The 15284-nt window shown below is 43.2% G+C and overlaps 1 protein-coding gene across 13 annotated transcripts in view; it reads left to right on the top strand.

Annotated features, from left to right (window-relative positions):
* LMO7 (LIM domain 7) overlaps window positions 1-15284 on the top strand; it is an 824605-nt gene that overhangs the window by 692730 nt on the left and 116591 nt on the right. For all 13 annotated transcript variants that reach the window (XM_069639161.1, XM_069639155.1, XM_069639156.1 and 10 more), the window contains one exon: window positions 2844-2958. In XM_069639161.1, the coding sequence (XP_069495262.1) occupies window positions 2844-2958 (115 nt within the window). The remainder of the gene's footprint in view (window positions 1-2843; window positions 2959-15284) is intronic.

Genomic DNA, 15284 nt, shown 5'->3' with positions numbered 1-15284 from the left:
AATGAACATACTTCAAATAATTTATTCTATGAGATGGTATCCCATTCAAGGATGTTTTAGGTCAGTACACCCTTCACAGAAGCAACCTATCTATTTGCTAATCGGTCTGGCCCCACCCACAAAGGCAATCGGCATTCCGAAGATTACGAGCAGATGTGTCAGAATCTGAAACTAGATGATGCACAGATTGTTAAAGAAAAATTGGAACGTGACCCCCATGAAGTGTGGTTACCAACTTTCAGGTACCAACCAATGGTGTGGACAAGCTGCATGTCAATAAAGCTTGCAACCTTTGTAACCAAGGGGTTGGGGCAGTGCTGGAAAGGGGGAAACATTTATTGGGGTAAACCCTCTCTCATGCTTGGGGGGCTAGGGCTATGGGGGAGCAATGTACAGGGCCGAGGGGCGTGGCCCCAGGCCAGGCAGCAATACAGTATCTCTTCATAGAACCCAATCCTGGCGATTTGCATAAAAGCAAAGAGCATTACGGTAATTGTAGTATGTTTTGAGGGAATAATCGAAGTTAGGCTCTGCAGTTTTAATTGGTCACACTACTAGCCCTAAGATCACATTCTCTACATTGAAGGACATATATAACAGTCTGGACAGCTATAGCAAGTATGTGTGGGTTTGGCTGTTTCAGTATTCAGTTGCCTATGCATAGTTTACCGAAAGTGTCTATTTAAACGTTGGTTGCTTGCAGCATGTGATCACTCTGCTTCAGGACAGATCTCACTGGGAGTATCATGTTCTGAAGCTGAGTTGTCATACTCACACAAGCAACCCACTCTTCATCGAGCTGACCTCTTACAGAAGACTTGGCAGTGTTGCAGTCTCTTCCGAAGCTTGCTTGATAAAGTGTTGTGGGCAAGCCGCTGAGTCTGGGGACAGGGCGGCAAAACATGTTTTGCCAGTGACGACGAACAGCACAACAAAATGGAGAAGGCACCCCGATAACCCGGGCAGTGTCCTCCTCCTGTCCTCCCTCCCTCCTGGGACAAAGTGGAGGCGCCGGCCAAAAGCGCGGCGAAAAAAGGAAAAAGCCCGCGAAGGGAAACAAAAGAAATGGGAGGGGCTACCCCTTTATAACGGGCGGGCTCCTTACTGCGGGCAGCATCCAGCCTCGGCAGAACGACACCCGCCCGCCGCCAAGAAGAGGATTTCGTTTTCCTACCCTACAAACAGAGCAAAGCAGAGAGGCCTGGTCGTCTAGGTTGCAGGACAACGCGGTTTGGCGGTGTTTGGGCGACCAAACACAAAAGACAGACTCCGGATGAGCCAGGAGAAAGCCGGAAAGGTCTTTGCTCTTCTCAGACCAGCGCCCCTTGGGAGCCTTAGCGGCAGGGGCGTCTGGGGTGGAACAAGGGCTCAGCTTCCCCCAAGGAAACGGCACTCTCCCACCCCAGGGTCCCCTGCAGGGGCAGGAGAGGCTCGGACGCAAAGGGTTGGGACCGTTGGGCCTATTCTGGACTCTTTGGGAAGGAAAGGGGGAAGCAGGTTATTTGGACACGGAGCAGTCGCCGCATCTTCAGAGTGATTTCCACTAATGTGTGCAGTGTGGTTTTTTGTTGTTGTGGAAAATAAATCTGCGACCTTTTTATGCCAAAAAACAAAGCAAGACTCATTCTACACATTTCTGGGGGAAAGGGGAATGAGCTAATGCTATGTGATCCGTCCAAAATGGACGGATGCACGGGTTATGATGGAGTCCCGCTCCACCGTGTACGGCAGATTCCCTGCGCTGGGTTGGAATTTTCATTTGAGGCTTTTAGTCATCAATGGCAATAATTCTATGAACTGTCAAATCTCGCTTCTAATGGTCCCAACTTTCCTCGCTGGTGCAAGAGCAAATGTTACCCTCATTAAAGGAGGACCCTTGACTATTCCAAACTGTAACATGGCTGCATGTATGCATGTATGAGCTGTGAATGTCTCGACAAAGTAGCATAGCAGTGCATTCGGGAGTGCTGTCTCTAAGCTGGTCAAGTGCGAGACCAGGCTGTTTTTAACCTCTTCACTTTATTCTGGTTTAAGCTTCTCTTTTCGCTATATTTGATGCCCCCTGTGTTGGATAATCTGTTGCCAATGCATGGTTCTACAAAATGTTTTTTAAAAATGACAATGTATTTTTATCATATTCCACACTTATTCTGGTCGTTTTCTTGTTATGAACTGACACTTTGCACCCTCAGCTTAGACTTCAGCTCCAAAGACTAGCTGACTGAAGCATATATATGTGCTACGAGTATTTCTTGTGGAGCACGAGCTGGCAGGTCTGTCCATTTTGGGGAGAGGCACAGAATCTAAATGTATTAACCATTTCAAAGTAGCGCTCAGCACTGCAATGAGATGCACATTTTGCAGAGGGTTGCTGAAGACGGGGTTGTGATTCACAGGCAGATTACTTTACATATACATGTTTCTATATTCCTATGCCCCCGTTAGACCTGTGTGGGTGGACAATATGGAGCAAAGCAGATGTTGGACTAGGAGTACAGTAGTCTCTAAAGCAAATCCTTTCTTCTAGCGGTGTGCACTAATGCCACATCCATGCATAGAACATTGCTTTACCTGTGGATGAAACCCTTTAAACTATGTTGACAAATATGGGTGGAGGGGATTTATTTTGTTTTGGTTGAGGACTGTTCTGGCAAGAACTCCAAATAAAAACCCACGCCATGCAAATATTACTTGAATCTTAAACTTAAATCCTTATCCAATCTCCGTGCCACTGGATAATAAAAGCGTGCATTGTGCCGAGCCTTGCTTATTTACTGGGTAGACTTTCCTTCCTGTAGGTTGCATGGATACAAGATACTCAAGTGTTGTATCTCATTTCTCAGCCCCGCTACAGTGACATGAGGGTCTCCATCAACCAGACACCTGGCAGCAGTCATGACTTTGGGTTCAAAACCACCTGGAATTCAACTGGGGCCACTGTGAAGTTTGTTGAAGGAGGTAAGGTCGTGTTTGCATGATGTCCTTTTCATTAAGTCTTCACTAAATGTTGTCTTTTACAAAGTGGTCGAAATAAATATTCTGTTTTAATCCTTGTGCTAATTTGTTTTTGGTTGTTTTCAATTTCCCTTTTAATGTGCAATAGTAGCTTGTAAAATATGGTGTGCTTGACCAAATTGTATTGCGCACCCAATTGAACAATTGTTGTTTAAGTGTCCTTTGCATGCAGCTACCCACCCTTTAACTTTTAAATGAACAGATGCATGCAGATGCCTTGCTGTAAATGGGGCTGATTTCTAAATATGGCAGGGCCAACATTGATGAGAGCTGGGAGCTATTTAGCTTCAGCCTGGGGAACTTGAAACCATCCGCTACCAGGGACAACACTTGTCGCCACAGGCGAACTGGTTTCTTACATAGATATGCATAATGAATATTGAGTATTTGAAAATTGCAATAGAGAACAATTAGGACACATCTAGTATACATTTAAACATAATGGATCATACATGATGTGCAAAAAGTTAGTTTGCCTCCTATAGCAGTCAGATTTCCGGTGCATTCTGTACTTGCTTAATGGGTGATGCGTGTAACACTAAAGTGAGTTCCCAGCAGGTATTCATTAAATATAATTTAGTCAAATAGTTTATTACAAGAATGAATCGACCCTCAGTAGTAATGACTGGACTACTGTGTAGCAAAACAATATTTCATTTTAAAAAACATTCACTGGATGAGACAAAGTTGGATACTAGCAATTTTCAATGTTTGATACTAGCAATTTTGCAAATATGAAGCATAAAAAAAATCAGCTAGTCTAAATCTAATCTGCACACCTGAATAAATTAAGGCGTAAAGAACGGAGTAATTAAAAAGAAAATACATAGAGGTACATCCAAAGTCAAACATTACACAATTTTTGGACTGAAAAATACATTGGAATACATCCAGGGTCAACGTCAAGGGGAAAATGTACATAGATGTTTCGTCGAGTGAAAAGCTGAGCCGCCTACATCAGAACCAACGCCTATTGGACCCTGTCGATGCAAAACAAAGGAATTAGCAATGTACACATAACGAACAAATAAAACCCCTTCTACCCACTTAACACAGTATGTGTTTTGGGAAACCAGGAGTAGATTTGTGGCTCTTATAGGACAGCAAAATCTCTGAACACAATTGAGTTCGCTTTTCTTACTTTTTATAGGTACTGGGATTCAAATGTGAAAAAACTCTCCCTGCCTCGTGGTCCGAGGGAATCTGGCATTCAAGCATCTCACAGGCTGCATCTGAGGCCCATAAATGATGCTGACGCGTGTCTAGACTGCCACTCTGTTTTTTATGATGGGGTATCTAGTCTCTCCGTAGCAAAGCCATTAGATTGAGCCCACTCCTCAATTTTAATTTTGAACTGCGTTCAAACCGGGCAAAAATGGCTCTTAAATCTGCCTCCGTTGGTGACTGCTATGCAATAGGACATGTTCTTCCTAACTGCCAGATGCCATCGAGCCATGAACAGCGAAGTATAGATCTGTTTTATTTCACTCTCGCTTTACACTACATTCTTTGGATTTGTTCTGCTCTTCAAACTCTTAAGTGGATCAGGATGCGTCTGCATTAAGAGCAGAGCGATGGTGAGCTACTGAAGCGGAATATTAAGGCTGTCTGAGAAACGCAAAAAGTAATGTCTGGAAATGCTTGAACTAATGCTGCTTAACCTCTGCCAGTTCCTCTGGGCTGCTTTCTATTCCATTGCTTCTCATCTTGTCTGCGACATTGAATATTAGTACCAATCACATATTAATCAGTGCCACAAAGAACAGTTCAGGCTAACACGTGAAGATGGCAAAACAAAAAAGACGAATGTTGGAAGGTTTAGAGTTATTCTTAAGCTCTGGCATCCCTCTGGGCAACCCTCCAGACTATCTTTCTCCACTTGTCAAGCCATTACAGAAAGGAAAAGACCATCTGGCAAAGGCTTGATTCCACCCCAACAGGGGCAGTTCAGTCTGAACTGCTTAGTCGCATCCCTCTTGCATGAGACCACAAGCAACTCCAGAAATGTTTTGAGCCTCATTGTGCATAGTCAGTGGGGTGTAGTTTAGGTCGCTAGGCCCAGCAGGCTAGGGACCCATGTCTAGCCATACCCGTCCTACTGTGTTGTGGTGAGGATGGTGCGACTACAGAAAAGGAGGCTCTCATTCTCAACCACCACCCATGTCCACTGATAAATGAGTGAGGATAATGAAGACAATCATTGTAAAAATGTCCCATCTGGGTCAAGGCTGCAATCAATGATTTTGGAAACGAAGCAGACCCAGGAGGTAGTTAAAGTTAAAGATCATTTATAGCGTGCACTATCACCACCGGAGTGGTCCCCTGGCGGATCTGAAAAGGATGGAGTGTGCGGTGGGTTAGTCGGGCGTAGCCGGAAGAGGTAGAGCGTGATTTGTGATGTCCTGTTCACAGCTTCCGTTCGATTTACACCGTTCACGGCGCTTGGGTTGCGATTTATGGCTCAATAGATTCCCATGTGCTGTTGTGCGGGACTGTGTGGTTTGCTTTGTTGCAGTGAAGTGCATGCGGATTGCTGTGCAGAGAAGGGGTTGTTTGGCTAGGGTTTAAGACCTGTATGTGGAGCTTGAGGTTTTGGGGTTGGGTTAGTGGGGCTTTTCTTACCTCGTTGGTTCGGACTTCTGTGCTCAGCGTCTCTGCCTGTGCTGTGTGTTTGTAGTGGTTCATTAGCCGGGCTCTGCGCATGGTGGTGGCTTTCCTCACTGTCTACCGGTCTATGGCCATGAGGTGCTGAAGGCTTCCCGCCATCCCTGGGTGGAGATAGGTAATGGTTGAAGGGTTTGCTCTTAGATTGCCAAGGGTGTGCATACTCTTGCCTCCCCCCAGCCCTTGGTACAGGGTCCCCCACCCCCGAGGAAGGCGATTTAGGGCCTCAAGGTGTGCCAGTTAATTGGGCAATGCTCCTCCCTCGGCAGCTATGGTGCGCGTCCCTGGGGTGATGTCTAGAGTGGGGTTGTTTTGGGGATGGGTCTTTTTCTTTGCCCCTCCCTGGCTTCTTTCTTCATGTGTGCGAGCTGCAGTGTGTTCTGTTTGTAGTGGTATTTTACTAATTCCTAGTCACTGCCGTCTGATTCTGAGGTGAAAAGCCAGGTTTTAAGTAGTTTTCTGAATTTCTGGTGATCCTTTGTATTGCATATTTCTTTCGGGAGGGATTTCCAAGGTTTTGCTGCCAGGTGGGAGAAAGCTGACTCCCCAAGTTTTTTTCTTGTGTAAGGTTTTGGTTACAGATGAATGTCGTTGCTTGATCGGAGTGGTCTTGTTGGTCGGTAGATCGTTATTTTCTTTTGTAGGAATTCTGCTCCTTTACCATGGATTGCTCTGTGCGTTATGCACATTGTTTTGAACGCAATTAGATGTTTGACCTGCAGCCAATGTGGCATTTTTAGCGCTTGGGTGGCGTTCCCTTCACGCTAGTCTGAAGAGAAGTCTGGCTGCTGCATTTTGGATATGTTGCAGTTTCTTTAGCAGGCGTTCCGAAGTATAGGCTATTGCCATAGTCGATTCTGAACCGGATGAGGAAGATGGTGAGGGTTTTAGAAGTGAAGGAGAGGAATGGTAGGATACTTTTTAACGTTTGCAGGAGGAAGAAGCATTTCTTGATTTTTGTGTTTACTTGTGGTTCTAGTGTTCGTTGTCCATTAGAATTCTAAGGTTTTTGACCGTTTTCGATGGTGTCAGTGCTGTTCTTAGTTCTGTGGACCATGGCATGTCGTGGTTGTTTTCCTGGCTTTGGGGTATAACCATTTGGCGGTTTGTGTTCATCCATTCATAGATTCCTTGTAGAGTCTTCCAGCGTTTTATTCTTGTGCGTCTTCGATTTTGTAGGTTTGTGCATCTGCATAGTTGTAGCACGTAACGCTGTCTTTTTATGAGCTTCATTAATGGGGTCGGGTAGATATTGAAAAGCAGTGGGGAGAGAGATGATCCTTGTGGTACTCCACAGTTGGCTTTCCTTTCAGTGGATTTAAAAGGCTTAATCCAGACGGTTTCTGTTTCATTGGTAAGGAATGATTGAATCCAGAGTAGGGATAAATCAGTGATTCCTATTCCTTGCAGTCTTTTGATGAAGAATTTGTGGCTCACTGTGTCAAATGCTGCAGACAGGTCCAGAAGTATCAGAGCTGAGTTTGTCGGAATGCGTTTTTGTCATTAGATCATCCCAGATTGAGAGGAGTGCCGTTTGTGTCCCTCTCTTAGGCCTAAAGCTGACTTGTTCCTGTCTAGCAGCTGGTGTTTTTCTGTGTGTTCTTGTGTTAGTCCGTAGACCTAGGTTTCAAGTAGTTTTGCTGGGTAGGCAATGTTTGAGATAGGTCTGTAGTTGGAGAGATCTTCCACGTTGCCTGCCGTGTCCTTCAGTGGTTTGATGTACACCGATTTGAACAATCGCTGTACTTTCCCTGTTGCGAGTGATAGGTTAAATAGGTTTCGGTAGCATTCAAGAGGTGTGCCCTGTGCAAGGATTATCTTGTAGATATCTGGAGGGCAGTGGTCCACAGGGGAGCCTGCTTTGTTGCTATTTCTTACCAGCTTGTCTAAGGTCTCTACTGGTATTTGGGGGAAGTTTTGGGGTTTGCATTGACATTCTACGTTTGGGGGTGTGGGTTGAGTGTTTTGGTTGACTGGCCTGCTTTGTTTGATTCGGTGGATGCCGATGATATTATTTTTGAAGTGGTCTGCAAGCCTGTTGCATAGTTTGAGTGAGGGTACCGGAGTATTGTTGCAACCAAATGGGCTCTTCATTTTATTAATGATGCTGAATAGTTATTTTTGGGTTTTGCTGGCTTTTGTGATTCGTTTGTCGTAGTATTTCTTTTTGGCCTTTTGAATTTCCTTTTTGAATGCTCGCATTAGTCGTTGATATTGTTTTCTTTTTGCCTGATCAGATTTTTCCTGTATTCTAGTTCCAGCTTCTTGTTTCTTTTCATACCGAGGAGGGGAGTGAACCATTTTGCCATAGCTCTTTCTTGATGGGGTTGAAGGTTTTTCCTGGGAGATGTTGTAGATTGTTTTGTTGACCCATTTATGAAGTAGGCCTGTTTTTGCATCGAGGTTGGCTTTATCCAGGTTAGTGGTTGATGGCTTTGTGAGTTCAAGCTGTTCTATCAGGTTGCTACCTTTCATGGTCTTCCAGTTGCAGGATAATGCCACAAATGAGACCAGAGGGGAGGACAAATCTGCTGCCTGTATGGTCTGAAAGTGCAAAAGGTCTGTACGAGACATCCACAGAAGCAACTTTGGCACCCTCACCTTCATGTCAGATGAGCGCAAGAGGACCAGTGTTCTTGGTCCCGCAAGAATGCCCAAAATATGGAAGTTCTTCATTCTATGGTGAAAAGAATGTCGGCATCACCCCACCTACACGCTAAGGCCAAGTTGGGTAGTGCATTTTTGCAGTGCTATATCATGCAACACATGCACAGGACTGGGTCGAATCCAGAAGACCTCTACAGGAGCCCTCAAGTCTCAGTACCGCACCAGTACACATTGTGACTCCAGAAAATGCTGCTGCTGTTGTGCCATAGTTCTAGTGACTGTAATCGTTGGATGCCAATTGTGCCAAGGACGAAGTATCTCGTCCTTGGGATTACCTCCCCGGTGCGAAGGACGAGATACCTCATCATTGGCACTTAAGGGGTTAATAAAGGAGAAAATGGTGAAATACCGAAATCACCAAAAAGGCCTTGGCACTGGGGGGAAAACCAATGGCAGTTAAAAATAGTGGTTGTCCTACTAATCTTCTCGACTCCAGCTCTTAAAACTACAGTAATGCATAGATGGACCCCTTCCAACAGGGCACACAGTAGTTATCATTGCAATATACTCCATTCTCCCTTCGAAACGAGAGTTGCACACATTTGAGAATTTGAGAACTCCATCCCCTGATTCATGAGCGCGACAGCCATAAACCAGTGATGCAAGTTTGAACTGCAATAATTCTCTGCTGTGCAGTGGAATTTTCTACAACATTAACTTATTTGTTGTGCTTTTACAAAAGTGCAACTATCTACAGATCCTTTAGAAAACACACCATCAGCCCATGGTACTCCATGTCAAGATACATTTCCAGAACTAGGAAAGTACGATCTTTAACCAGTGTTACTAGACTATCTGTTGAGTAACATCACCTCAGACCTATTCCAAGTCTCACTTTTTTGTCTTTTATATTCAGCTCTGTTAATGATATTGAATTCAGTGCCGGCTTGATGCGTTTTCTATAAGTCACCACCATGACAAATGCGCACATTGACGATTGAATAACTCAAGAGGCTCATTTCCAACAGGCTGCATTTTAATATGCTTTGAAAGAAAACTGCAAATATCTAAGAACAGGTGGAATATTATTTTAGATCGATGTTGCAAATTGCAACCTTGTGCTATGTATTGCCTATCAAATTTTGGTCAATGATTAACGCAAGTTCTTCTTGAATTCCAAATGACTCCTCTAGAATGATTTTCGTTCTTTTCAACTCTACAAGCAGTGGCACAAGTAAGCATTTTTGGTAACTTATTGTAACGCTCACATACAATTTGAAGAGCCGCTCCTGCCATATTTGTAGGGCTATTCCTCCAGCTCATAGTGCTGAGGGTAGTCTCCATCTGCTTGCTTTCTTCCCACCTACCCAGACAGATAAGAGGGTAGGGTGGTGCTGAAGCATGTGCTTCTTCACTGCGGCCTCCACTGTCTTGGAGTTTAGCTCTGACTGATCCTCATCTTGCAATTCATGCAGTAGGTGCCAGCAAGAAGCATGAGTTGTTCTGTCCATGCATGCCCAAACAGCGCCACACCCATAGGGCTGCAACTGACAACCAAAACAATTGCATTGTCGATGGCGCTGGCATCAATGCTTTGCTGGTGGAGGACTCCATTGGTTCAGAGTGTAGATGTTTGGAAGGACTGCTCCTATTCGTGTGTCCGGGACCAACAACTAGATGGTGTGATCTGTGTGGAATCCTGGAAACACTTGCTCATTGACATCCCTTGCACTGTAGGGCACTGTGGAAGAGGATTAACTGGAAGCACGCATTGAGACCTGCCAGTCCTGCCATCATTTTCACGGGCCCATGTATTGCTGTGAATTCATGACAACCTTTTATAGTATACCCCGGCTTCTTGCATTGGTTGCTTGCCAGTGCCTGTCTCCCCACAGCAAGCTAATGACGTCCCAGGTCTCTGATTAGTTTTTCCCCTTGTCGTTCCTGAAACTCGACAAGGGACAGTAGTGCCCGCATTCCCCATATGCAAGTGAAGGCATAGGTGCAGAATCCTCAATATCTTCCTACTCCTGAGCCATATGCTGGCTGTCTACTTCTGTCTCCTTTATCTCTTGTGCATCCATCTGTACAACCACCACCACCACCACCCCCGTCTCCTGGACCATCTCAGTGGAGCTCCATGCCTCTGCTGCATCCTCTCCCTCCTGAATTGCCACTCAAACCACAAAGATGGTTAAACTATTTTCCAGCAAAGATTCTAATGTATCCACAGTTATGTCTGCTTGTGTTAGCTGGGGTAAATCAATCTTCCACAGGCTCCTTGACCTTTTCTTCCAACGCCCCTTTCAGAAGGACTCCCTGCAAGGCCCCCTCCAAAGACATTGCCTCTTCCACCTTCCCCTCAGCATCCAGTAAGAGTGACACACCTTCCAATGTCATTCGTGCGTCGTTACCTTTTCCTCCTTGCCATCCCCAATGGCACCACACATGATGTACCTGCTGCAGGCAAGTGGCACCTATCCAACCACCTTTACATAAAAGCGCAATTGGCTCACCATCTCCTCCAGAACCTGGCAATTAACATCTATGCCCTCAGAGAAGTGAACTTTCACATCCTTCTCCACCTTTCTTCAAATATGAGCCACTATCTGCTTTATCATTTCAGTACCTTTCTCGGAAAGTACCAATACTAGACAAAAACAAAGATGAAATCATTTGCTTACAGATTGATTCACTTGGGGTTCTCGGACATACAAATAAAATTGATGCAAACGCATGAAAGATTATCCTTTTTTTTTTTTAATTTATTTTTTTACAACAATGGGAATTAACTTTTTTGAGTTAATGGTAAGGGAAGAAGTCACAAGGCATAGAAAACAAGCACACAACCAAATGGGATTAGGTTTACAAAAGGGGGGAAAGGCTTGCATGGTCCTTCAAAAAAAAAAAAAATAATAAAATTGGGTGATGGTGTCGGCGGCAGGGGCACTGGGCAGAGACAATATTTTGCTGTTCATTAAACAAATCTTTGTAGGGGTAAAGTAAGGGTAAAAAGGAAAGGCAGGGGGTGCGTAATAAGCACACAGAAAACCGGTGCAAATATATGGGTCGAAAAGCACTGAAATTTTTTTTTTTTTTAGCACAAAAGAACAGAAAACTCTTCCAAAATCCACAAAGTCCTAAAACTGATTGAGGGCCTTCCCTGTACACTCCTAGCTTTACAGAATAACAAAACCCACAAAGAGAAAGTAATCTAGTCGGCCCCAGAACCTCATTCACCACAATAAATCTCTGAGAATCGGTGGCTGATCGGCTTGCTGAACAGAACCCCATTAACCAAAGAAGCTGGTTAGTTTTGTGTGCTGTTTTGGTCTATCGGAAGTCCCATGGGACAACCAAATCCATAGAGCTTGATTCAGTTTGTGCAGTTAGTTAGGCTCAGTGATGGCTCGGCAAGCCTTATTAGTACCCGGCAAGGGACAATCGGATTGCTTCAAACAATCTGATTGGCCCTCGCCAGTCGCAGTTGCATTTTTTGTGACTGGATGCGATTGAACCTGGAGAAGGGACTATGTATAGTCCCTTCACCTCGTTCCACATTGGCTATCTTTTTTCTTGTTGAGAAACGGCAGCATTTCACAACTAACATAAAGACACTATTAGTACCCTGGTCTAACGGCTGGGGTACTAATAGTAATGAGACACAAGGGATTTGGGGGGGGCATTAGTGTCGGGTATTAAGGCCCTCACTTCACACAGGCCTGTAAATATTGGCCTCAGGCATTACCTGACATGTTAATGCCCCCCTGCTTAGGGCTTATTGCTTAAGTCAACACCAATACCTTCCACCTTTCAATGTTCTCACGATCAGTTGCCTGCTAATGACTGCTGTGGTTGCTATAAAGGCACTTCAAAAGTTCTATCCACTTTTGTTGTGTTCCAAATAGACCGGGATTCCCTACGACTGTTAAGTTTTAATTTACTTATGTTCCATTTGGAGATTACATGCTCTTGTAAAATTTTTATTATGTGGGGTATTTGGAATCCTTTCTTTCTCCTTTTTTTTTTTAATGGCACATTACCCGAGTAGCATGAATTAACTCACTTCACAGCTAATTATCGTCTAATAGTGAACCTATTTCACTTAATCCAGATGAGTTTTTCTCAATTTCTTTTTTTAAGGCAAGTCTTAGTTATTTTAACAATATGGAGGGTCGTATCATAAATGCTTTAACTAGCAGCATATATTTTGGTAATGAAGTAAATTTCCCATTAACTGCACGAAAATAACCAATCATCATTCGCCAACAGCAGTGGTCATTTTTTAAGAGTATTCTTTAATTTCCCGGAATACGCGTGGTTTCGTGCATTTATTTCAGGATGATGAATTGAAGAAAGGTAATAGTGCGATAATATGCCTCCAGGAAATGTGGCTGTGAGAGCCACCAGTCTGTGACAGTTTTATTAAATGCAGCAATGAGAAATAAGACTGGCTGGCCATTTTCAGGGCTTTTAACTTTGGTGAAGAATAACAAGAAATGGTCTGTAATTAACTCCTTAAACCCAAACATATTCGTCCAGGGAATAGTGATTCAATTTAATCACGGAAATAAGTGTAAAGAAAAGAGATGCTAATTGTGAATACATACTGGAACACTGTAAAAATCACTTCAGGAAAGTTCATAGCGTCAGTTATGTCACTAATCGACAACTGCATGTTAAAATTCCACAACCCTTTTATTATCCTGTGTGATTTAAACTTTTCATGGGTTGACAATAAGGGGCAAATAAAATCCCTAAATGGAAACTGGAGTGATGAACGTGGACGCAAGAATTAGCACCCAGGAATTGCAACATGTTAAACGGTCAAATAAGTTGTGACATTCCGGTAAAGGCCACATGGCACAGGAAACACTGGACTATGTGGTCTTCCAGACATTTTTCACACAAAATCAAAAACCTGTCAGTCTTAACGATTAAAAATAGTGACTATGATGCAGTAATTTTGAAGTGGGAAGACGCTAAATTGCCAGATGGAGTCTGCTATGCTGGTGACCTAGAAATCAATCAAGGCTTAAATAGGCTAAGAATACACCGTAAGGAAATCCTTCAGATAACTTCAAGATTGACAAATGGTGATCCACGAGGCGAGCCAGCAATGGGGTTCGATAATTTATTATCCCAATTCAAATCAACAACCAAGGGACATAGATAAACTACTTCAATGCAAGACGGTGTCGGAGAAAAAGAAAACTGCAACATGATATAAGAAAACTTAAAGCCTGCAACCAGAGCAAGATATCTGAGATAAAAAAACAAAGGCAAAAATATTGAAATTGGCTGATTTCATTCAGTTTAATTTGTGACCAAGAATGTGCGGAAAATATGCTAAAACTAATATGCGCACATAAGAGCAGAGCAACATGGGCAAAATTAAATGACAGTGCCTGGACTCAAAGAATAAACATGAGCAGCGGAGTCCATGCCAGAATGTGGGTAAACACTTTTTCTAAAGTGTTCAAAAAACCGATGACTGAAAACGTTAATTCAATACCGGAGATGAAGCTACATGGAATGTTTGTTATACTGAGGAGTAAATAGTTGGAAGTCATTTCAAAATTCAAGCATTCTGGTCCTGCCGGCCCGGATGGCCTGACGAACATTATACTAAAGTCAAATAAAGAGCTTTGGACCAAATTCATAAGAATACTCTTAAGGCAAATTTCCATCGCAAGAAAACTTCCTGTAACTTGGCAATCGGCGGTGGTAGTGCCGATCTTCAAAAAGGGAGATTGAAAAGGGAGATTGTGCAGATCCAACTAACTACCATCCGATTCAATCTTTGCCACATTTTAAAAAAAGACTGTCAGAATGGGCAGCCGACGAAGAAATTATAGATCAAACAGAAAAGGGATTTTATATATGAATGTGAGTGGAGCTGAATTTAACACTCCTTAACCTGCTAAAACTTGAATCGTTAAAGGGAGATAAACGCCTGTTTCTGGCGTTGGTCAATTTACGCCAAGCGTTTGATAGCGTCAATAGAGACAATCTCTGGAACAAACTAATAAAATGGGATTGTCCGTTAGATGTCTTACTGGCAATCAAACTATTTTACTCCAATCCATCCAAGTAAGATTTAATGCAGGGGGTGATTTGACTGACAAAATCACAACCAAACAGGGCATTAAACAGGGCTGTCCTTTGGCAGCACGACTACTTAAACTGTACATTGCAGATATGCCCGCAGGGCTCCTAGAGAGTCATTCTTTTCCAGCTAAAATCAACAGTCATCCAATAACCTGGGTAAAATAAGCAGACGATTTGGTGCTTATCGACACAACTCAAATAGGATTACAACGTCTGTTGAACAGTCTAGATGTATATCTGAGAACGATCTAGAAATAAATGTTGAAAAGACCAAGATCATTGCCTTTGACTCGAACGTAGGAAAAAGAGGTAAAAACTTTAGATGGTTCACAGCGGGAAAACAACTTGAGCAAACACACTATAAGATATGTCGATGCATTTTGTTCACTAAATCAATAAGAGAATGGCAATGGACAGAAGATTGAAAATCAAGAACTTAAGACTGCAAGCCGCAGAACTGCATTAAAAATATGGAAAATTCACAATGATACTTAGGTTTTACCAACAAAATGTAGTGGCTACAATAACATTTAGAAGTGAGGTGGGCGGGCTTGATCGCTAAATCAATCTCTGATGCACTAGGAGATTTCTGGTGCAATGTCATTCCCTTACCAAACAATGTTTCCATAGCCGCTATAAGGTTAGAGCTTAGGCTACAGTATTTATTTTAACTGTACCATCGAAATCATTGTCATTAATGAACAAAATGTCAATTTGGTCTTCAGCAATCCCATACCAAATTCTAAATGCAACAGCTGAAAAACCCTATCAAGATCTGCTAGAAGTGTGGTTGCAAAGAATACTTGCCTACCTGGAAGAAATTGGAACAAATATAGAGACTCTTCAAACCAATCCAGGGTTAGTAAAAAAGAAATGTCTACATTTTG

The sequence above is a fragment of the Ambystoma mexicanum genome, chromosome 7q (assembly GCF_040938575.1).
Source record: "Ambystoma mexicanum isolate Mex_15411 chromosome 7q, UKY_AmexF1_1, whole genome shotgun sequence".
NCBI classification, from domain to species: Eukaryota; Metazoa; Chordata; class Amphibia; order Caudata; family Ambystomatidae; genus Ambystoma; species Ambystoma mexicanum.
Note: the sequence above shows the minus strand (reverse complement) of the source record. Positions and strands in the feature narration are given on the sequence as shown.